This window comes from Ambystoma mexicanum, chromosome 11 (genome assembly GCF_040938575.1).
Source record: "Ambystoma mexicanum isolate Mex_15411 chromosome 11, UKY_AmexF1_1, whole genome shotgun sequence".
NCBI classification, from domain to species: Eukaryota; Metazoa; Chordata; class Amphibia; order Caudata; family Ambystomatidae; genus Ambystoma; species Ambystoma mexicanum.
In genome coordinates, this window is record NC_090934.1 from 1,097,759,130 (window position 1) to 1,097,784,302 (window position 25,173).

At 46.4% G+C, this 25,173-nt stretch overlaps 1 protein-coding gene across 5 annotated transcripts in view; it reads right to left on the reverse strand.

Annotated features, from left to right (window-relative positions):
• The window catches only part of MYO1E (myosin IE), a 933,795-nt gene that overhangs the window by 52,943 nt on the left and 855,679 nt on the right, over window positions 1–25,173 (reverse strand). For all 5 annotated transcript variants that reach the window (XM_069624389.1, XM_069624388.1, XM_069624387.1 and 2 more), the window contains 3 exons: window positions 19,637–19,783; window positions 10,070–10,230; window positions 8,427–8,507 (listed from right to left, as the gene is read on the reverse strand). In XM_069624389.1, coding sequence (XP_069480490.1) covers window positions 8,427–8,507; window positions 10,070–10,230; window positions 19,637–19,783 — 389 coding nt within the window. The remainder of the gene's footprint in view (window positions 1–8,426; window positions 8,508–10,069; window positions 10,231–19,636; window positions 19,784–25,173) is intronic.

Below are 25,173 nucleotides of genomic sequence, written 5' to 3' on the forward strand. Positions count from 1 at the left end.
TTCTGCAAGTTTAGCATCTCTCCATGGAGGTCCTGACGCGATATCGGGGCAGGCGGGATGTCCTCAGTTTGGGGGCCCGGACTCTGACCTTTCTCGTGGGCGTTTGCCTGCTCGTCACTCTCCTCTCTGTGCTGCCACAAAGTTGGGAGGGTGACCGGAATCTCCGCTTGTGACAGACCGCCCTTAGTCTGCCTACCATTGTTCTTCGAGGACATTCTCAAGTGGGGGATATTGATCTGTTAATCCCCTCCTCCTGTAAAGGCTCAAAGCCAACTGGGTCTGCTGTGGCCCCGTGTCAGTAGCTCCCTCTTCCCGCTTGCTTTCTCTGCCGGGGAACCGTTCTTCGCCTCCTCTTTCATACACCTCTAACGGGATCCCTGTGGGGGGTGGTCCCCCCACTGGCTGTCTCCCTCGCCGTGCCTCGGCCCTGAGCCGTGCCCCCTTTCCTCCACTCCGCTACTCCTCTTCGCCTGCTGGTCTCGCTCTTCCAAGATCCTTCCTTCCAGTGGGACGTGGGTTCGTTATGGGTACCCCATACCCGGGCAGTAAGGTGGAGGGGACTCTAGACGCTGCTGCCTCCTCCCCTTTGCTATGTCTCACCTCCTCCGGGCCCGTTCCGTCACCACCTCCCCTGAGGCCGATCCGGCATCTTCAGGTCTGCCCCCCCACAGCTCCCAGGGTCTCGCCGCCACTCAATTGGTCCAATTTCTTGGGGACCCGCTCCCTTGGCTCCCTTGCTCCCTCTCTCGCGGTGATCCGGCGTGAGGTGTCGAGGGGGGGCGCTCAGCGCCACACTCTGTCCTTATACCCCCACTTCCCGCCGCCCCGACGTTCCTACCTTTGAGGGTGGGGGTGGAGGCAGACTTGTTCTCCTCTCCGCTCTAACTCTTTGCTCCCTTCGTCCTACATGAGTCCCGTGGCCCTGTTCCAGAGACCTTTCATCTCACTCTGTGCTCCCCTCTCCTTGTGGCCGCTGCTCCGTTGTGAGCCCGGTCCCACCGCCACCCAGCTATTGCTCTGCCTCGACTGAAGCAGCTCCGCTCTTCCCAACAGCTCTCGGGGGGGCTTACTGTCCTTCCCACGCGTCCGGTCTCCGGTGTCTCTCTCGCCCCTTACCGCAGTCCGCTGGGTATTAACTCTTGTGGCCGTTTGGTTACTGCGGCTTGCCCTGGCCACTTGCTACGCCGAGCCCCCCTCGGGTGCCTGAGGCGTCTTCTGTGTCTGCGGCTGCCACAGCACTCCCGCCTGCTTTCCCCTGCCGGAGCCGCTGATCCTCCCTCGAGGCTGCCACTCTTTCCTTGTTTGATGGTTGGGGGGCTGTCCCCCTCTGCGGGTCCGCTTATCACTTGGGCGGGTTCTGTTGATTGTTGTAGCGCTGTTGACTGGCTGCTGCTCCTTCTGCCCGAATGGTCCCTTTCCTCCGATGCACTCGGCTCGGACATCCTTCTGGGCTTGGAGGGTGCTTCGTTTCTCCCGGCTGCTTGTGTCTCGGACCAATCTTTCTCCTTTGCCCGCAATACTACGTCCCCGGATCTTCTTGCCGTCGCAGTGAGTTAAACGGGGTGGTGGGACCGATTAAATCCGCTGGTGGGCTCTGGAGCGCCGTCGACACGTCTATCTCATGTCGGCAGCCATCTTGAAGTCCCCGCTTTTAGGCTTACTTAGTATGAGTTTAGAGGGAATGATATCTCCCGGGCAGGTGGTAGGACGCATATTATAAAAGATGTTCTTCATATCCTCCTCTGTTAACCATGATTTTCTTTAATTTCAGATACCTGAAAAGCAGCCAAGATCTCATTGTCCATGTTGTGGATTATGTGTAAGAAGGCTTTTTGTACCTTGCTGCAGTCCTCTCTATAGGGGGCCAAGGAGTGAGGCTGGACTGATGATTTCTCAAGTTTCCTAAATATCTCAAAGAGTTGTTTAGTCTGATTCCCTGCTATTTCAATCTGGTTGTTGAAGACATTTCTTTTCATCTCATAAATGTGCTTTGTATTCAAATTTTGCAACGATTTCCAAGCTGTCTAATCCTCCTCAGTTTTATTTTTTACCCAAATCCATTCTGCCTTCCTTTTTTCTCTTTTTAAAGTAGCCAGGGCAGGGTCAAACCATACTGGTGGCTTATTTTGTTTCTAACAATCTTAGATTTCAAAGGAGCTACTCTATCTACAAGACAATTCAATTGGGCAATGGTAAGCACTCGCCAATGCCTCAGTGGTGTCTGAATTAGAGATTCTTGACATCATAAATTCTAAACAATGTTTGAGTTCCTCGGGTTTAATTTTTTTCCAGTTTCTACTAGTTACTCTTTTCTGTATGAGATTTTAGTGGTCTACCAGGAAGGAGAATGGAGCATTCAAAAATTGAGTGGTCAGACCAAATACAGGCACTAGTATTCATCATGTTTAGGGCGATATTTTGTGCGACAACCCAATCAAGGGTATTGCCTCCCGAGTGGGTGGGTTCAGTGTTAAAGATAGTCAAGCCAACGTTTTTCAGATGCTGTTCTAAATATAAAGCTTCCTTATCAGAAGGATTGTTTAGCCATCGATTAAAGTCCCCAAGCAAAATGGTGGAGCAATCGGGTTTATTCAGTGAGGCTAAAAGGTGTACCAAATCCACATTGAAGTCATATATGACATTCAGTGGTCTGTAGATCAAGATAAAATTAGAACAGCAGCTCTCAGACCTCACAACCCGCACACTCAATGGAGATTGGATTTTACAATAAAGGCTCAACCCCCACCCCCAGGTCTGCTCCATGCACCCGATTTCTGTTAACAAATGTAAAGCCTGTAGGAGTTACCATAATTATTTTAGGGCCACTTCAGTCTCTTAACCACATTTCAGTAATGCAGATTACATCAAGATCTTTGTCCATGATGTAGTCATGTATGTTATTGGCATGTTAACTAGGTGAACGAGTATGGAATGGAGCAAATCTTACCCCATCTAACCCAGTTTTAACAGTGACTCCAGAGTGCACAGCAGGATCGACAAGAGCCATGTTAGTTCAAGGGTTGCTCCCAGGATTTTCCAATGGGGAGATTCGTGGTACTGAGGCCAAGTAGTCACCTTTTACCTTACCAAGAGAAAGCGGGCTGTTTGATTTAGCCTGGCTGTTTGGGGCAACCACAGTGCCAGAGTCAGCCAAAGGTTGGGGAGCCAGGCCATTTTTCAAGGGGTCTAAATTCTTTACTGTGTATGGAGTGTTGCTCATTAAAGAGCTGATTTCATAGTCTAAATTGGAGATATGGCTCTTAACAATTTCTTCCCGGTGTAGTTTTTGCGCTGCGAGAAGCAAAGCGAGCTCGGGAGAAATACCCATGGTCAAAAGGATAAAAGGTGAAGGACGTTTTCTGACAGGGGCGAAAGGCAAGAAATCTTGAATCATGAAGACATTATGAATATAAGGCACAGTGGCAGGGCCCAACAAGGTTAGAAAATAAACCTTACCAGAGTGGCGTTTCAAATCAAAGCATATGACTGTGAGCAGCGCGTTCGGTGTAGACCGGCAAAGACCGGTTTACCCCAGAAGTGCTGGTGCAGAAGCGCCAGAGGATCGTGAAATACAGCCCAGAGTATGCTGGGTGATTTAGTTCAAGGGACTGTAATAACAGCTATTTTAATGAGACTGTAACAATGAGAGTGCTTTTCTCTCTGCTTTAATCTGTGTCTGTATCAATGTCAAAGTACAAAATTGCATCAATAACATCCAGTCAGATAACTTTACTATGAACAAACACACAGCATAGTGCTCCGCTGTAACTCTCTGCTTAACCTTAAATGGATGGCTATGGAAGCTTTAGAAGCTTGTGGCCCTGGAGGAGAACACCCCAAAGTCACAAAGAAAGCCTCTTATTTTCTAAAGTCTTGGTCCTGCCTAAACAGAACTTTAATGCTCTGCGTACATCTAGACAATCAATAGTTTGTCATTCTCAATGTGGGATTTGGAAGGAAAGTGGGAAGTACTATTTCCTGGTTGAGGTGGAAGGCTGAGACTTTAGGCATGAAACCCGGTTGAGTTCTTCAAGCAGACGTTAATGCTACCAAAATTGTAGTTTTCCACATGACTAGTTTAATGTCAGTGGATGCCATTGGCGCAAAAGGTTGCAACCAGAACTATATACAAGTCCCACACTGGATGAGGACGAGAGATAGATACACCCGTGTCAGTCCTTGTAAATGTTTCTTGACCACAGGGTTAGCGGTGACAGCAGTAGTTTGTCTGAATTTCTATATGCGCCACTGGGTGATAAATAGGTCTGACAAGTATCCACCTGTACCCCTGACTGGGCAAGATGTACCAAGAAAGATAGCACATCGTCCAGCGAGCACTCCAATGGGTGGACATTGTTTGTCCTTAGCCAAGAAGCAGCACCTCGTCCATCTACTTTGATAGTGGGCCCTGGTGGATTAATTTCAAGCTTTTTTAATTATCTGTAAATTCTGGTGCGAAAGTCTTAGGTGCCCCAGAGTTAACTCTTCAGGAACCAGGCCATGATGGCTAGCTTGGCCGGGGCAGGAAGAATCACTGATCTTCCCTGTTGGGTTAACAGGTGAAGCTGCTTTAACTGCATTTGAATGGGACTTTTCTGAGACAGATGTAGGAGATCTGAGTACCACACACTCTGGTCAGCCATTGTGGGGATATTAATATCATTGTGCAGGCCAATGAGATTTTGAGCTTGCAAATGACACTATGTGTAAGGGTCTGGGGGACATGCATAACACCAAAGCCCGTCCCAGGGGATTTGAAAAGCATCCCCCAGAAATCTCTTGCCCTGACCTTTCCAAGAGTTGCATAGAAGATATTTGGTGTTCTCCTTTGTGGCAATAAGATTCACATTTGGCTGTCCCCAACAACAGAACACTCAGGGAACTGAACCAAATAGTTTTCAACATTCGTACGAGGTGGTTCCCAGCCTGATAAGCTTGTCTGCTTCCGTGTTCTCCTCCTCTTGTAAGTGTACAGCTTTGAGTTGAATGCCCTGACTCAATGCCCAATTCCATGTCTCCACTGTTAGTCTACATAGAGCTGGAGAACCGCCCCCTCCCCCCCGCTTGTTGACATAATGCATTGCAGCTGAACTATTCTGTTCTGATGAGGACAATCTTGTCCTTTATCATAAGCTGCAAAGATGTCAGTGCTGGAGCAATCGCCAATAGCTCCTGATAGTTTATGTGGAGATACATTTCTGATTTACTGAATTTTTTCATGAATGGTGAGCTCCCCAAAGGTGGCACCCCACCCTTCCATGGAAGAATCTGTAGTAATCATCACTGAATGGGAAGTTTGGTAAAAGGGGGCCCTGCTCATAACTATGGACTCTTGTTTCCACCATTTCAGGTCTTGTCCAAATGATGCAGTGATAGAAATTCTGTCTGATTGGTTCCCTGTTTCCTGATCCCAAGAGCATGATAAGTGCATCCGGATCACTCTCATCTTGAGTCTGCCTAGGGGTTCTATAAGAATGCAAGATGCTCGGCGCCCTAGTGTTGGTACCACCGTGCTGTTGTCGACCACGAGAGAGAAAGTGATTGACCCCTGTGAAAATATCCCTGCATCTCTCTTGGGTAGTGAACATTCTCTCTTATAATGTGTCCCATCATATCCCCAGAAACACTAAGTTCTGAGAAGGTACCAACTCTGACTTCTTGAGGTTTATGAAAATCCCAGGTCAAGAGGTACTTGCATTAGCTTGTGACAGAAGACCATCATATCCTATGTCGTACTGGCCCTATTCAGCCAGTCATCTAATTACGGATACATGTGATGCCCCTCCATCCTGTATTGCAGCAGTAACGTTAAATATCTTTGTGAAAACTCAAGGAGATGAGTTTAGACCAAATGGAAGCACTTTGTATGGAAAGTGTTGACCAATCACTATAAAACCTAGCATTTGCCTGTGAGGTTGCCAAATGGGGGGACATGCAGGTAAGCGTCAGACAGGTCCAGGGAGCACCTCATCTCTCGCCTTCAGAGAACCTCGGTTATGCGTGTTGGCAACAACATCCTGAACGTTTCGAAGGAAAGAGAAAGGTTAAGGTATGGTAGTTCCAAGACTACTAACATGCCTGTCTGGTTCTTCTTGTGAATCACAAAGATTCTGTGTAGAAGCCTAGACCATCCTCTGCTTGTGAAATATTTTCCACCACCAGATCTTGTGCCAGCTTCATTATTTCACCTGGGAGAGCTGGCGATCCTAGTTGCAGAAGGGGAGGCGATGGGGAGGTAACGGGGGGGGGGGGCGTCATTGGAAGTGGGAGACGAAAACCCATGGAAGTGACTGATATGAGCCACATGTCCTGACAGAGGTGGCACCAGACTCGCACATGTCGGGCAAATCTGCCCATAACTAGGGTGTTGTGGACCCGGACGCCAGTCTCATTGTTTTGTTTGGATCTGAGGCCTGTGATGAGGAGGGGGGCGAGAAAACCCCTTTAGTTGATGCTGCGCTGCTTCTTCCTGCATGTGTACTCGGCAAACAGTCAGGTTGCCTAGCCCTCCTGTCCCGACAGCCTCTAAATCCACCAGATGACTTTGGTCTCTGGTCAGATCTCTGGCGCAGAGTTGAGAATTTCTTTGGCGTAGGCTTAGACAGAATAGCCAGTGATTTAGCCATCTGGGTGCTTGTCTTTTTCTTGGTTAATTCCTCAGCTGTAAAAGAGTGAAAGAGGTCTGTTCCCTCAAAAGGAAGGTCCAATCTTCTTTCCTTGACATCTGCTTTAAACTGTGTGGTGTGCATCCACGCAGAGCGGCTCATGTCTGTGCCAACACACACTGCCCTACTTGCTGTGAGACACTGAACCCTCCAGCATGACTTGAGCAATTACTTTGGCTTCTGATAAGCCAGCTTTAAAAGCCACATTGTCGTTCAATAGCAAGGTCTGGGAGAAAATCCCCAATCTCTCTCCAGAGCTTCTGATTGGCTGCAGCCAGTAATGCATCTGCATTTGCTTGTCTGAGGTATAACTGCGTATTTAGGTACACCTTTTTTGCCAAAAGATTCCAGGGGTTTGTCTACTCTGGATAAACAGGATGATGATGATGATGATGATGCTGTTGACGAAGCTGACCCTGCTAAGGGTTTCGAATATAAAGAGCCTGCAGCTGCCACCGAGGAAGGAAGTTGAGGATGAGATGCTAACAGCACAGGTTCACCCTCCAGTTGTCAGAACCTGGCGTTAAGGTGTTTATTTATGGATGGCGTCAGAAGAGGCCTAAGCCACACTTTTTCAGCTACCGCTATCGAGGGCTGGGCAATATGGACCAAAAGTAATATCTCAATATTTTTGGGTTGATTGGTGATATACGATATATATCTCAATATTGGTTATTTGGGTTACATGCCCAGTTGTCGGCTGCCAACTACATGTGAGATGTCATACACACGTTTATTGATAAGACATTGATCAAAATAAAGTGCAAATACAGGGTTCCTCTTCCTGTTTGAGTATACACACAGCTTTGCAAATAGCAAAATGTAAATAAAAAATGGTAGTATATGTAATAATGTATATGTATGTACATATCTCATTGTTTAGGATATTGTCTCATTCTATTTCGATTGTGAAAATATATCCATATTTCTCCAAAACTCGATATGTCGTCCAGCCCTACTGCTAGCACGTCTTTATGCAATAGAATACCTGAGCGATTTGCCGTCCTTGAAGACGGCGTCTCTGATAATACACCTGTTCCTGATGTGGTTCCGGTACTGCCAGGAATTCTGGCAGTCCTTCCAGAGGGTCGTGCATCGCTTTGGCAGAGGACGGTGTATCTATCCACCTCTTCTCCAGTGTCTGTGCTGCTGCAGAGAATTCCCCCTCCTGATTACCTGACGCCGAAGCCACATTCTGGGGCGTCGCCTCGATTGGCTGAACAGGTGCAATAGGAACCACCTGCACTGGCAGAACATTAAAAGGTCATATTTTCTATGTGTGCACTTGCTCTTTGGTAGCATTAAACATTCAGCCTTGTCTTTCTTTTAATTTGAGTACCACTCTGTGGAATAGTAATGTCCTCTGTTATTTCGGGGCTCTGAGACCTACGGGTGTTTAGTCCTCCACAAGAAATACATGTTTATTATTACAGTACTCAATCAAGAACCAAACTGCTAACTATCCTCCCATCTGACTAAATCAGAAGCAAATGATTGATTAACCCTCCATTACTACGTCCGACGAACTACATGCAGATTTAACCCTTCATCACTTCTTTTAATAGTTCTGTGTGAAATACTGTAGGTTCTTCGTTAGCCAACTACCTTCTGGGCAAGTATCTCGCAGTTGAATCTGGAGTGGAATAGTCTCGCCTACCTTTAGACAGCTACTGCTGACGCGCATTCAGTTGCATGCAAAAAGCCTTCAGACACGAGCAAAAGGGCTGAAGCAGGGTGAAACAGAAAGACACAATACTGCACCTGGGGGTGGTGGAGCCGCTCGACTGGGCTGTGTTCTATTGGATCTCCCGCGACTTTGTACCAAGTTCCTCCTTGTTGGGCCTGGAATAAAAATACTGACTAGTGAGAGGTTATACGGACACACTGCATCAATCATCACGCCAACCCACATCAACCAACGTAGTGGTGCCATGATGGGATCTCAGCAGATCATTGTCAAGTTACCCTGAGGTCGGATAGCTGTGAAGTCTTCCAAAGGAGACCAATTGGTATGTAAAAACAATTAGCACATTTTGCAGATCTTTTGTCTTCCTCTCTGCCAATCAGCTTTGCAGGAACTCACGTCCATTACTACCTGGAACTTGGCCACATTCCAGGAACATGTCAGGGAAAGGGCTTCATGGTTACTATCATTAGTCAACCTATGTCTTGTCATCACTGCAAACATCAACTTAATCCTGCAAATGTATTGCCTACTTTCCAGTTACTAAATATAGTATGGATGTTTAACATCACCTTTTATTATAGCAAAACAAAGAAAATGTAATTTCTAATGAATGAAAGTGTTTTCTTTACTAATTCCCAGTTCCACTTTTTTTCTTTTTCTATTACTATTGTTTCCCATATTACTTGTTATTAGAATTTAATAGGTGTGTTTTTATTGGTTAGTACAGATCTATTTCAGGTCACATTTTCTTCATTTATGCAAGACCTTCCTCTTCAAGGAATGGCTCCTCCTTAACACCTATTTCCACACACCCTGCACTCCCCCACCCCTCGTGAGACTCAATGATCTGCTCCCCCCTGCCTCCACCCATGCTGCCAATTGTCCACACTCCCCTGCTGTTAGCTGCCCGGTCCTTGTTTCTCTGCTTCCCTCACCGTGTTCTGCCCCCATGATTGTAAAGTACTCCATTGCTTCCCGAAGCTAGGTCTGCGCTTACAAAATACCCCAGTAATAATAACTTTGCTCTTTATATAGCCAAATGAAAAATATACTGAACAAAAAACATACTATGTTCCAATATTGTTACTGATTACATTCACAGTCAATAATGCTTGTTATTGACCTGCTTTCTCAATTAACAGACTTCCCTTCACTCAGGGCTGATAGCTTTAGTCAATTCAATGGACTAAAAGTCAGTTAACAAACATCATTTGATGCAAGTGTACTCAACAACACTACATTACATTTCTAGAGCATGAGAAGCATCTTCGGCTTCATCACCAATCCTGTGCATCTGTCCACAGCATAAACGAAAGCCTGCATTGGTAAGCCGTGCCCTTATGGTTTGGGTCTCGTTGAGCTCTAAATTTAGCCACATGAATTTTGGGATTTCTGAAAACGTTTGCTCCCACTAAGCCATTCGCCCGATAACAAATAATGGTGATTTTGAATGCTATAATGTGACTTCTGCATTACAGTTAAAAGGGATCGATGAACATGCTTAGCATTTTACCACAAAAATAAAGGGGAGACCCTGGTACTCTCCCCTGCCACCACTCGCCCCCTTCCTATATTCCCTACCCAAACTTACCGTCTATATTTTTGTGGTTAAAACAAGGTGGCAAAAATGGCGGCAAAATAAATTCTGCAAAATTGCCATTCGGCAAAAGTGAGTAATACTGTTAAAAAGGCTTTAAGAATTCAGGCAAAGACTTACGAGAATTCTTCGGGAGGCCCGGGCCGATGCTGACTTGAAGCATCTTGCTACTCGGCTTCAGAATTGCTACGTCTCCAAAGCCTTGCATGAACTGCACCTGCCGGGAGCCACTCCCACCACTCCAAGGACCCCAGTTCTCCTTTTTCAACTTCACTTCAAGTCTGAAAAGGTCGAGACAGAGAAAAGCACATTTAAAAGAGAAAATAGTGGGCATTAACTAGAGACGCAGGTTTCTTTCCCGTGTGCCATTTGCTCTTTCTGAGAATAGCATAGTATTTATAAAGCGCATGAATCACTGTCAATGGTAAGTTATTTTGGCTGTCTAGGACCGGTGGATCAGCTGGGAATCAGATCTGTGACCTACAAGCTGAACTCGCATCTCAGCAGCAGGATATTAACACAATGATATATCTTACAGAGGGCTCAGTGGAATCAGAAAACAGAAGTCATATATATACATATAATTTGCTCTTTTGTTGCCAAACCAAATCTCTTCTGTGATCTGAAATTGTAATCGACTTAAACTGGAGATTCCATAAACAACCTGCACATGAGTTTGTGACCGTTTTAATCTAAAACACGACCCCCCACACTTAGTCCCATGCAGTGTTACATATTCCAAAACCTTTCTTGTTCTAATCTAAGAAGAAAAAAATTAGCTACTTGCCTGCAACTGTATTCGTCAATGGTTGGTATCTTTCATAGATTCACATGCTTGAATTATTAACCGCCGGCAGGCTAGGAATTCCCGGTACACAGCAATACATTCCATAAATTCACAACAGAAAACAAAGCTTTTCGCTTATAGCCTGTCCACCCAACGTTTGGACCTTTCTTCCTCAGCCAATGAGATGGACAGGCTTTTTCTCCATCCAAGGCACCCTTCTTCAGATTCAAACTCTGAGTAATATGACTTGTATTCCAGGAGCTATAGCCTCTCAAGGGAGGCGGTTATGTTACATAAGAAAATAAGATACTAATGCGGCAGAAGCAGTTACAGAGAAGTAACTCATTATTCCCCAGCATTGGATCTTTCATAGATTCACATGCTGCAATCGAGTACCAGGCTGTAATAGCATGCATGTGCTTATATTTTCTACCCAAAATGACAGTATAGACATTTGCATAAATAAAACTATACCAAGGCATGTGCATGAAAAAAAGCACGTTGGAAATAGTGGGAAAAGATTGCACGTACCTTTAAAAAAAAACCGAAGTCACAGGGCCATCTGGCCAACCACCGATTCTGTCTTGGAATAGTCATCAAGGCAGTGCTGCCATGAAAGGGATGGAGAGGCTGCCATGTTGCAGCTCAGATGTCAGCTAAGGATATGCTCGCATGAAAAGCTGCTGTTGCAGCCTTGCCTCTGGTGGAGTGCACTTTCACTGGGCCTACAACTATACGGCCCAGCATCTCATGACAATAGCAGCCTGGTAAGTTTAAATGATAATATGTGTGGTCTTCAGGAGCCATGCCGTGAGTGATAGAGAAGCTGGGCTCTGATGGTGTATCATGAATTGCTGTCCCGTTAGGAGCCCTGGGTGTGTTCTAAGGTGAATGGGTTCAGCCGCTGACATCTTGATCAAGTTGGGGTACCACATCTGTCTGGCAATGATGGGGCTGAGTATCATCTTCAGTATCAGCTACTCCTTGACCCACCTTTGCACTCCCCCATTAGAGGAACTGGTGGGAAGAGATACAGAAACTTCCAATCCGACAGGATTTGAAATACGTCTGTCAGAGATCCTGGTTCCGAGAACAACCTCACAAAGTGACAGCACTTTGTGGTTTCCTTAGTTGCAAAGACATCCGCAGGTTGGACACTCTAAGCCAGGACCATCCTCTGTATATATTTGGTGTCCTTCTCCCACTCGTAGAATACAGCATTGTTCATTCTGAGACGATCCAAAGATGATTCACAAACACTCTTCCTTTTCCTGGGGGATCCTCCTCCATGATGATGATATTTTGTTTTACAACCCTCTACCACATGCCCTGGGCCTCTTTGGACAGCAGTGTTCACTTCGTGCCAACTTGCTTGTTTGTATAGTGCATGGGCATCATGTTGTCCGTCTGTACGGTCACCGGGCAACGTTTGAGGGCCGGTTGAAAAGACTTTACAGCCCAGTATACTTCTCTTAGCTCAAGAACATTGATATGTAAATTGTTCTCTGCTTCCGACCAAACACCTCTCACCTGCAGATGATTTAGGTGTAGTTCCCCACCCTGTCAGAGAGGCGTCCGTTCTCACAGTAAACGGCTGTCCTTGCTTGTCCACCCATCTAGAAATCACTGAAAACGCTGGCTCGATACAGCCATCCCATGAACTCAGGGATGGCTGTATCTATCTTCTCCTGTTTCGGGTGCATTTGTAATCTACAATAGGGCACAAGCGATATTCAAAAGGACTTCATGCCCAGTAGGAATTTGAATTCCAGCACTCTGACGGTCCGACCAATGGTATGGATGCGTCGAGGTCTGCTTCCAGGAATCTGACTGCTTGAACTGGTAATAGAGCTGACTTTTCACTGTGGATAGGGAATTACATAGTGCTCACGGTCTGACCTGTTTGCTGCCCACTCACTCTATCTACAGCATCTGAGGGTCCCTTCACCAACCAGTCATTGAGATATGGATGCACCTCAATTCCTGCTCTCAATCGATGGGGCACTAATGATGCAAAGCATCTGGCAAACACTCTCTTTGCAGACCTGAGTCTGAAGGGCATGAGATGTGACCGATGGTATTGATTTCCCACTGTGTAGCTGAGGTAGTGCCAGTGCGCCTGATATATTAGGAAATGAAAACAGGCATCCTCCAAGTCCACTGTAGCCAAATAGTCCCTCCTTTTTATATCCACTGGATGTTCTGATGCAACATGTACATTTTCCACCAGTTTAACTTGTTCATATGGTGCAAACCAGTAGGATTTGTTCTGTTCTTTTTCTGTGCCGTGAAATAGCGGAAGTAGAACCCCATTCGCTGTGACGATTGGACCCTTTTTTACTGCCCTTTTGTGTAGGAGTTTCAGAACTTCTTGTTGCAACTTGGGCCCTTTTTTTACTGCCCTTTTGTGTAGGAGTTTCAGAACTTCTTGTTGCAACTGTTCCAAGTGATGATTGCTGGATGTCACCACAGGAGATTGCGGATGTCTCATGACACATTTCAACACGTGATCTTTGGTCAATATGTCTACCACACAGCTGTCTGGACTATTGACTTGCATGACATTTGATCCGACCTCCCAACTGGGTGCTGTTCAGGAGCTGGATCTAAGTTGCTTTGGTGTCTATGGCTGGGTGTGTTCTTGGTTGGTTGAGCTCTGTTGGTATCCGGTTGATGTGGCGTGTGTAGACATTAAATAACTGGTCGTGTAAGCCCTAGAAGAGGATGACCTGAATTTGGCAATGCCCCTTTGAATGGAAAGAAAGGGTCGTTTCTCCCTGTCATGCTGTGTTGGTATACTATTTTAATACATTTAGGTGGGCGTTGATCTTTTTGCTGAAAGTCTTAACCACTGGGCGACTTATCAAGTATTTGGACCTGTGCTTCTTGACTTAAATTGGTGACCAGCCATGCCATATTTGGAGGATAGCCCTGTGTGCAAGTTGAGTCAGTGGAATTAACTGCTGAGTCAATGGCATGGAGAGATGATATTTGTCACTCTTTGACTGTAGTTCTAATGTCTTCCTGTCGGTCCTCCGGCAGGTGCTATGGCAAGGCTCTCAATCGCAGTGAGCTGTCATTGCCAATTCATTGGCCGTTCTAATGGTCATCTATACAGATGCTGACATCTTGCGTCCTATGGCTTCCAACCTCCTATCCTCCTTGTCCAGTGAGGCAATCAACAGGGAGGCCAGGAAATCCACTTTATGCCACACTGCTACTGTAGCTAGTGAGTCTCGGTTTTGGAAGTTAGAGCCATAATGGGGTGGTGTCCGGTATCTTACCTTTCTTCTGAGGCATGCCATGATTCCAAGCACCGATAGAGGTGATATGAGAATTGCACCTTCTGTCTCCCAGATTGTATCCAATATTGGAATGCTAGTGATAGTACTATGGCGCTTGTTCATATGCCCATAGAACACTGTTTCATTTTACTTGATATATCCCTGCAAATCAAAGAGTTTAGCTGCCTTTGTAATCATGGCATGGAATGAGACAATATCATCCAGAGGTGAGGCGCTACCTGAAGAATCCGATTTCCCTTACACAGGGATAATGAAGTCCTGCCACTCTTACTCCTTCAGAAGTTCCCTATCTTTCGGCTCACCCTCCACCGGATGTTCCTCATTGGAAAAATCATAGTATGAGTGACCCATAGGTTTCTCCCATGGATCGATGTCCATCGGTTGCACCTGCGAGAAGTTCTAACTGACCGACCTAGGTGGTGTTGCTTTCCCGGATGGTGTGGCTTTCCTGGGGGGATTTGGGAGGGTCTAATGGGCTTGGCTTCTAGCTCACTATTTGAGTGTGAGGCCAAAGAGATTTCCTCTCCATCCGACACACCTGTTGACATCTATTGAACTCTGAAATTATGTCCTATAGTGACCGCATAAGGGACCCCGGATCTTGAATCTCCACTGACAATGGCAACCTTTGTCATGATGCCCGCTCCCGGGGAGCCGGTTCAAGCCCTGCGTCCCCGAAAGAGGACATGCAGCCCCAAGGAAGGACCCAGCAACCCCATATAGGGGCCCTTTGGACAGTGTCCTGGCGCCTATGGCGCCAGGCTCATAAAAGACATCAGTCCTGGCGCCATAGGCGCCAGGCTCATTATGGAAGTGCTTGGGTGCACTTACCTGATGCAGACCATGCTGCAGGATCTCGGCCTCCTTGAGGCCTGAAAGGAACTACTTTACCTGTGGGACTAATTTACCATCCGGGCGTGGTCGGGGAAGGATACATACCTGGTTGGAGGAAGGATACATACCTGGAACTTCTTCCAAGGCTATTTAAACCCCACCCGAACAGCCACACGTGCTTCGCGTTGTTCTGCATCTAGCAGCTGGACGCTCACCGTGTCTGCTCCTGCATCCTGATTTCTGCCACGCCTGCCAGCATCCTGGATCACCTGCAAAGGAAGAGAAGAAGAGAACAGAAGAAGGAAAAGTCCTTACCTGCTAAATCCGCATCCCGGAGACATATCGCCGACAATCCTGAAAAGGAAGACTTTTATTTAAAAGCTCATCGCGTCGATCGCTGCAGCGCCGCATTCCACTCACCTTTACAGGGCGCCTCCATGTTCAGCAGCGATCATCCGGATTCGCAGTCACGCCCCAGCGCCTAGGGAGAAAAAGACCAGAACAAAAGGTGAGAGAGAGAAGGGAATAAGGAAAGCTAAATCTCCATGTTAAGACTTACCTGTTGATTAATTCCCTCTTCATTTCGGGTCCGCGCCGCATCCTGGCATTTCCGGACCCCGGCCCCTAAGGGGAAAAAGAGACATCAGCGTTAATGAGCGAATGAAAAGACATTACCAAAAAACGCTCATTAAAGACTTACCTGATTTCTACAAGGATTTCACCTCTCATCTCGGGTCGGTGCCTGTTCCCCGGCATTCCGTACCCCGGCCCCTATGGGGAAAAAGACACTAGCATTAGTACATTAATGCATGGACACAAGGGGAACCTCTTATCAAAAAACTTACCTGGAAGCCAAGCAAGTTTGGTTCTCACCAATCCGAAAATCCAGTGAAGTAACTCGATACCAACGCGCCCCTGCATCAGAAGCAGGATGGAGAGCTCGTCCTTCCAGACCCTAAGGTGAGACGCTACGAGGAATCACAGAAGGGTTTCGAGGAGGGTGAGAGGGGAAAGTGGGAGGCTGATTGCATTACCCCGCAGACAGTTAATCCCCTATTTTCGCCTACAGAAGGATACTTCTGCGAGCCAGACAAGCCAGATTTGGGGGCCCGGTCCAGTCCGTCTTCCGAACCCTGCGCATCACCTTAGAAGAGGTCACAGCAGCGCGAACGAGGCCAGCGCCTCTGTGGGAGTCAGGTGAGCGTTACAACCTTGCAGTTTCTTTATCCTCCGTCCCATGAGGTGGTGATGGGACTCTGCACTTTTTCCACTCACCAGGGGATAGCTGCAATCCGGTACATTGCCTCTTTTGAGGTGTCTAAAGACCAACCATCGCACTCGTCTCTCAGGGTCTGGTGCCTTCTCTTTTTCTTATGCAAAGAAGACAATGAGGAATGTGTTAATCCACTTCTGGAGTGGAAATGTTTACAGTGTTTCTTGTGAGCCTTTTGTCATCCGTCCTTCTCCCCGGAAGGGTCTTTCTTCTTGGGCATGGGGAGTTCCAACACCCTCCCATCCTTTGACAATCGACTTCTGGAGGGGGTCCCTCATGATTTTGGTGGGCTGCCCACCAAGGTATGGCCGATCACTCCCTGAGCGCTTTCCAGTTCATTGCCTGACGGGAACCACACTCCGAGACATCATGCCCCATCCCCAAACACCAAACACAAATTGAATGTGACTCAGTAAATGGACATCTGCAAAGTGAAATCCCTGCAATGTTTGAACCCTGAGTCTTTTGACGACGACGAAACTGTGTGGCAGTAAAAAATGTGTGAAGGGAAGAAAAAGTTCTGACGAAGCGTGCAGAGTGCATGCTAAAAAGAAACGGAGGTCACAGGGCATCGTGCTATCATTCTGTACCAGAGGCACCCTCACTTCTGGAGTTGAGGAATGGAACACTGGATGCAGTTGATGCCGGGGTCTACAGCGCCCCACTGCTCGATTTCAAGGATTTCTGATGCCAGCTGTGTGTGACAACATGGGCCAAACAAACACATGCTGCAAAATCTATGTTACATCTTTGTTTAGTTGAAAGGACACAAGCGAGGAAGCAGTGAGAGAAAGCATACAAGCATACTGGAGGGGGGAGTATGGCCCATCTGCTATTGTATGGCATGCCCCCCTCTCGACCCCTCGAAACATATGTTTCCCAGCCGACAAAAGAGTTTCCCCCTGGTTAGGATGGGTTCCACATAGGAGTCATGGGTTGCAGTGCGGGATCTGAGGTCTCCCCCATAGACCACCTCTTAGGCCTTTATCACAGAGCGGGTGGCAGGTTCCACCCACCAGGTTCATCCGACTCCTACCTTCCAGCCTGCCACTTCACCACCTTGCTGTTTCTACCTACTGCAACAACAAAACGCCTTGGGCCCCAAGTTAGGCAACAGGGATGCTGTTATTACATTGATTGAAAGACGTGTTTTTGTGATATTTCAAAAATGTAATACAAATATGAAAGTACCCCTGTTCCCTTTATGGAAGGGTAATTTGGGATCAACACCATACAATACTACAGAGCCTTAACTCAGAGTGATGGACTGTGCAAGACCCTTCTATTCTGTGCCTATTAACTATTAACTACCCAGACATAGCTTTTCCCTCCTTCTCTTCCTTTCCTCTCTGCTCACCTGATGTGGTCGCTAGACAACTCCGATCTATGAAAGCCTCGTCAAAACAGGTTCATCCCTGTTCCTCTAAAACTCTCAGGGACCACATTGATACCCTCGCTCCGGCCCTTGCCGACTTCTGCAACCACTCCTTTGCCTCAGGATCCTTCCCCTCCCCTCTTAAGCACTCCCTTGTGCATCCTCTCCTCAAGAAACCCACAGCGGATCCCTCTTGTCCGGCCAACTATCGCCCAATTTCCATTACCCCCTTCTTAGGCAATCTCCTTGAAAAGCTGGCCATCTCGCAGCTAAACCTTCATTCTGATTCTGTTGGCTGTCACTATGACCATCAGTCTGGCTTCAGATTTGGCAGAAGCACGGAAACTGCTCTCCTGAACATCCGCGAAGATCTGCTTTCCAACCTTGACTCTAGCATTCCCTCTGTTCTCATCCTACTTGATCTCTCCTCTGCCTTCGACACGGTCAACCATACCATCCTGCTCAACCGTCTCCGGGGTAACTTCGGCATCCCCGATCAGGCTCTGGCCTGGCTGACCTCTTCCCTCTCTGATCGACCCTCCCAGGTCCAACTTGGGTCCTTCTTATCAACGGTCTTCCTCTCCACTTGTGGTGTTCCCCCAGGGTCTAACCTCTCGCCCTGGCTTTTCAACCAATAGCTGGCAACTCTCGCCCACTGTATTGCCATTTTCTGCTCAAACTTCCAGTGCTACGCAGACGACACTCAACTCATTTTCAGGCTGCCCTCGGCCATCTCCTCCACCTCTCTCATCACTGATTGCCTAACTGCCATCCTAGATTGGTGTGCCGCCAACGATCTTTGTCTTAATGCCAACAAGACAGAGATCCTCCTCATTGGCACACCATCACCTTCCTTTCCCCTCACTCTCTGGCCGGCCTCCCTTGGCCCTCCTCCTATCCCCACCTGCGAGGCCAAGAACCTTGGTGTCAACTTTGATTCCACACTCTCCTTCTCTGCCCACATTGCTGATGTATCAAAAAAGTCAAACCTCCTACTGCACCTCCTCAGAGGTATTCTTCCTTTCCTCTCATTCCCCCAGAAGCTCACTGTCTCCCAAGCTCTGGTTCTCTCTAAGCTGGACTATTGCAACAGCCTCTTTCTTAATCTACCTGCCTCTACTCTCCGCCCTTTACAACTTATCCAGAACAGGACTGCGAGACTTGTCCTTGGCATCAAGCACTGGGATCCTACCTCTCCAGCTCTGAAATCTCTCCATTGGCTCCCGGTGGATGCAAGGATTAAATTCAAAACCCTCTGCATTGTCCACATGGCTTTCTGGGGCCTGGGTACAACATACCTTCAGCTATCCCTCCGCAAATACGTCCCATCTTGAGTACTCCGCTTCTCTACCTCTAACTCCCTCAGGATCAGTCGTTTCTCAAAGAAAGGAGCTGGGGGTAGATCTCTGTCTTCGGCTGGGGCCTCCCTCTGGAAAAGCCTCCCTGCCACTCTAAAACTTGAGGAGAACCATCTCCGGTTTCGGAAGCACCTCAAAACCTTCCTCTTTGCTTCTGCCTTCTCCTCCCCTCTCACTTGTTGATTCTACTCTCCCTCGGCCCCATGCACCTGGCCACCCTCTGTCCTCTGGGCCCAGGTACCTGCTCATCCTGCCACCCTCACGCAAGCCTCCGGCCCACCCCCTGCACTGGGGTCTGTATCTGTACCCATACAGCCCTCCCCTTTTCTTCCTGCACTTTCAGACCTACACGGCCTGCTGCCATACACCCAGCACTTGCCACTTGCTGGCTGCACTCCCATTGTTTGTTGCCTTTTTCTTTATTATTTTATTATTATTTTTGTTTTTTTCCTTCTCGCTCCGCACTCTCCTTTTGTTTCCCCCTTCCATGCACTTCTCCCCCTTCTCCCTATACCCTGCACTTGCACGTTCTCAATGTCACTGGGCCTAGTAAGATCGTTGTTTTTGTTCTCCCTTGTTCCCTTTCCCTGCTTTGTCGCGCTCTGAAACACTTGTGTATGAGCGCGATAGAAATAAAATATCAATCAATCAAGTATCCCTATAAAGGATACCAAGTGACAGCAGGTTGAGCCGAAGGTGGAAAGAACAGGAGTTCTGGCTCTTCGCATGTACAGAGATCACTGTCCGCTACTCACGTGTTGCTGAACTTTAGAGGTAGTTTCCTTTGCATTTTCTCTTCATATCTCTTTGACAGAAGGCTCAGGAATTCTGTCTTAAATACACACTCCAGCAAGCTATCATATTCTTGTTCGTGAAGAATGAAGAAGTCATCTTGCAATGTGCTGAGGGAACATTCAGGGCAAAAAAATGCATATTGTGTTAAAAAGTGATGTCAATTTACATGATTAAATATCATTTTTTGAAACAATGCTTTATAAGATAAAAATGGGGAAAAATACATCACAACTATCATAACAACAACATAGATCATTTTTATTACTGCATCTACTTGATGTAACAATGGGCAAATACACAGCCTACACCAAAAGGTTACTTCCCAACCTTCCACCCTCTGCACCAGAAAGGTGCCGCTGGAAGATCAACCACTGCATTATCTGTTAATTGAAGCAACTGTGGGGGACCCAGGTGTTATGGTAGTTCAGTATGTTTTTATACACTTCACACATTGTTTGCATCCATTCCCAAGGCAACTTCAGAGTGGGAAGGTCTACCCTGAACCTACGGAACACTTCACAACAAATATAGTCCCTCTCTGGCTCTCCTGATCTTGACCTCGGCCACAAGTCTAACCAAAGGATCTACAGAACAAATGTGTCTGCAATAACCCCATTACACAGAGATTAGTTCTTCAGCCCAGAGAGTTGCTTAGAGATCTTTCCAAAGTCTAGCAACCACAATGGGCATGGCAATCCTTAACGACTAGCAATTAAACATGCTTGGATTTGGTCACTCGAAAGGTAGTAGTGTGGCTGACCACACAGACAGTACAGCTGATTTGCCTCCACATTGCATTTTGTTGAGTTATGGCTAGCACAGGTAAATTGTATCCTGAACTCAGTTTACAAGGAGCCTTGTTAACATTGCTCTTTATTCACTGACACAGGGCGATAGAATAGGTGGCCTGATCTCCATACAATGAATTGCCATAACTCACCTTTGACAAGTTGGTAGCCCAGAGCAAAGACTTGCTTTTTGGAAAGTTGAAATCAAGGGTGATAGTTTTCGCTAGGTAGAGATGTTAGTTATACACCTTTACAACCTCAGGGATCTACTTTTGAAAGGGGATCATGATTAAACCATAAAACAAATGGTAGCGGACAGGTCAAAAAGGGGTGAATAAGGGGATGCTGCCTCAGCATCATGACCTTTGTTTTAGAACCGTTCATAATCATCATGCTTTGCACCGCATCCAAGCATGGATGTGCAAAAGGCATTCTTGGATGGACAAACCGACCCGTATCAGTGTGCACCACCAAACTGAGTATCCTAAGCATTGGGACAGTCCTTTTAGAAAAGCTAAGAGGGAGACCGGGGAACTCTGGGGGCCAGAGGAAGTCATCCTGTGGGGTGCCACAGGGCGCCTGTCTTTCGCCTTTTCCATATAACATTTACACCCGTCTGCTGTTTGACATGCTCGATACTGCCGGTGTCGTCTACACTAATCATGCAGACGACACCCAGCTTATGCTGGAACTTCATGCCGATTATGATACCGATCTTCTTCGCCTAAATAGCATCTATGAAATGATGGAGCACTGGATGACTCTTAGCTCACTGGTGCTGAATAACGATAAGACAGAACCTATGATTGTAGAATCGCCTCAAAGAATTTTCAAAACTTGAAGCATGGGATTCCCATTTTCTTATATCTAACTACCCTATTGTGGTCAGTCCCCATGTAAAAACTCTTGCTGTCACACTAGACTCTGGCCTGATCATAAATCAATATATTTCACAAATAAAATCTGTATGTTCATACATTAATAAACATCAGAGACAGATCAAACCTCATCTGTCTCTAGAACATCTTGCCTCATTAGCTGCAGCACTTGTTAATTCAGGCCTGGAATATTGTAATGGCCCATTGACAGGCACTTCAAAGAAAAACCTTCATAGCCTTCAAGTAGTACAAAACAATGCGGTCAGAATAATTTGCAACTTGGGCCTGCACAACCATGTCACTCAGTCAAGATGAGAAATGCACTCGCTATCTATTTGCCATCGCACTTTTCATAAAGTCTTGACTTTGTCATATAAATGCCTTACCAACCAAGCTCCCACCTACCTAGCTAATAGATTCAGCCCCTCTCCTTTGGAACTCCATACAAGTCTGCATCGCTTCAAAAAAAGGCTGTTAAGACATTCTTTTTTTAATTCTAATTATTATATTGGAATTGCTTTCGGTTTTCTGTCCTGGTCCTGACCCCTGTTATTGGCCCTCGTTCTTGCAGCGCACTGAGGCTATCGGGCGGGTTGCGCCTTATAAGAATGCAATAACATAACACAACCCTCTATGCTATGTGACAACCCTGGAGGTGGAATATGAGGCATCCTCCAGAGCCCAACCAGTCTTCCATCCCAGCACCAACACTAAGCCCCACAGCCATTCTGGATCACATGCTGCAGCATAATACAAGGTGCATTCTGCTAGAGGCAGGAAGGACCCCCTTACACTGGAACAGCAGGCAGGAAGAGAGTTTAGGGAACAGGAACCTTCGGACACACGGACTACTGGGGAAGATTATGAGAGGCACTGATCTAGAGGTGAGCTGGTGTCACTGTGAACGCACATTACAAACCCATCCCTGATGTGGGCAAAATCCTGCAATATGCACCCAAAGGTTAAACGAGCCCGTGAACGGATTAGGAAGAGGAATCCGAAGGAAGTAGGCATTCCCGAGAAGTGGGACGCGAAGCACTCCTATGCATTCAGCATGATGCCATTATTTAAGAGATAATATACCAACCAGTGGTACTGCCAGAGAACAAGCCCACCAGGATACCATGTGGAATATATCTGGTTTAAAGATGGTAGATGGCCCTTTGCAGCCCTCAGCACACAGAGATCTCATCACAAACTGTGGTAAGGCCAAGCAATGACACATGGTTCGGGCCTGGTTCAACAAACGGCTTTACTAACTAGCGTTTGATGGATGGAGTTGGACCAACGGTCTATAAGATATAGAGGATAACCTACAATAATAAGGGTATGTCAAAGATAAACAGTGTCAGGGATGGGTCAATGTGAAGTGAAGGTTTGCTCCAGATGTCCAACACCTTTGGAGATTAATGTTTAAATCAAAGTTCTAAACGTCTTGTAAATCCTTGCTCCTCCTTGTGACACCATACTCTACAAAGTAATGTCCCAATTATGTGGGCAACGGATACTTGACTCCAGCTACCTGAGACCCAAATGTATAATAGCCTTATAAGCAACTTGTATAGAATCATCTACCACAAAGACCTAATTGATATGATATTTGATTTATACCACGCTCATACACAGGTGTTTCAAAGCGCGACAAGGCAAGGGAGGGGAAAAGCGGAGAACAAAAGCAACTATCTTACTCGGCCCAGTGACATTTAGATCACTTGAGAACTTTAGACCGATTAAATCAACAAACCTATCCTGAATAAGACACGGTAAGCAGTGGTCCATGGTTCGCATGTCGACCATATGTTGTTGAAATTTCAAAACCGTCCTGAGTATGACAATTATAACAATACTGTGGTAGTGTTTCTACTGGATTATAAAGGAATTACCTTCGTGAGGAATGCCTAAAACGTGATGTATGAACATTCTTTGGATTTTGTTTGCCAAATGGCAATTTTGCCAAATGTCTTTAGGCCCATTTCACTGCTTTTTTTTACCACTAACAATAAATGGGAGAGAACCCTGCACCTCTCCTTCCACCCCTAATCATCCTTCCTATGTAATTTACCATCTATATTTTTATGTTAAAAAAGCAGCAAAAAATGCAGCAAAATATTTGACAAAAATGGGTAATACCCTAAAACAAACACTCCCTTCTGATTAAATATGTATGTATGGATCAATGAGTGAATATGACTTTTTTCTATGTGGGCAGAATCTATTTTTAGTGCAGCATAATTATGTACCTTGGATAGTGTGGTAAAATGTAGTAACGTTTCTATGGCTGCGAAAAATTACTATTTACTTATACTTTTTTTTATTTAAATTAGAATGTCATGTCGTCAGAAATAGAGAAGTTTGATTACGGTTTATTACAACCATTCATGTATGCTGTTTAGAAACAAGGGGACATAATGTTCTTGAATAATTTCCAATATGACCAGTATATTTAAATTCCTAGTATTAAAAAGTCAGAACAAGGCCAGCATTATGAGACTCAGGAAGCCATTCCTGAGAATTGCTATGCTGGTAGTGAGTGTAGCCCAAAGAGAGGGGAGGAGATGGCTGAGCCAAACAGCCCAGACCTTGAAGTGGTTTAATAATCGGTTCACAGAGCCTCTAACCCAGAGAGAACAGTGAGAGGGGGCAGCTTAATTAGCATGCTGTAGGCTAAAGTCCAGATCATAGTGGGGGTGCTGAGGTCCCCAGAGTTGAATAGGCAGTGCGATTAAAGCACTGAAATCACACCGAGGCTTGAACGTGATAGGCCCAACCGATTCCTAGAAGCTGGAGAAGAGCTTGCAGTGGGCTGCAGATTTGAGAGTGACGCTTGCGTAGGGGCATGATAATTACTGCAGACGGAAAAGCAGTGGGGGAGAAAATCCTACCCATGTCCCATGATTGTAAACCCAGGGCCAGTGGGTAGAAGCACAAGGCCTTGTGCCAGTATGAAAGTGTCATCCAGCTGTCTCCATAAGGTGTCTCTGGAGCAGGAAGGAGGCAGCCCAAGATCTTGCCCCAAAATGAGAGAATTGGAACCTTGACTACAGACTCAAGGAATGGGACGCATCTTTGGTAACAAAGCACCAAAACACGAAAGAAGTCTGCTGGGCCACTTGAAACACGCAGATACCTGCAATATAACAAACCTTTTCAGGATATGACTGCCGGAACCTTTGTTGGTTAGGGACCTGCACTCGAGACTAAGGGCGATAGGTCCCTTTACAATAAACCCATGTGCCAGCTTTATTTGCTCATCCATCCTACCACTGTTAACACACAGCCTCCCCTTCTGTACTGTATTTTGTTTTCCCCACAGCTTTGTAGGCAATCCTCCAACCTGTACCTCCAAGAAAAACGTTTTCTGTGGTACTTTTCCCACACATGTTTCAAGCCTAAATACACAGAGCAACAGAGGTTCAAATCCCGGATCTGCGCTTAGAAACCGAAATCAGGTATGGTATTAGGCGCGTTATAGAAAAAACAATTAAATATATAAATAAATATTCTGAAAGTCCCAGAACATTCAGGGTAAGCATCGGCCATTTCATCCTATTCTCTCCATACCCTTTTCTGAGGAATAAGAAATAGATCAGTGATCACAAACGAGCATGGCCATGTGGATTCTTCCGCTACCAGCTGCCTTTGTTACCAGAGACAAAGGCCCTCGTTATAAGTTTCCTGGTATCCCGCGGTAATTCTGGTAGGATACCGGGAAGCAGACCTACTGTTACCGGCGCATGATATCCCGGTATTACTGCGATATTCCAGGTGCCAGCAACAGCGGTAAATCCTTATTCCATGGAGTCCGACAGGACTCCATGGAGGAGATTGCTG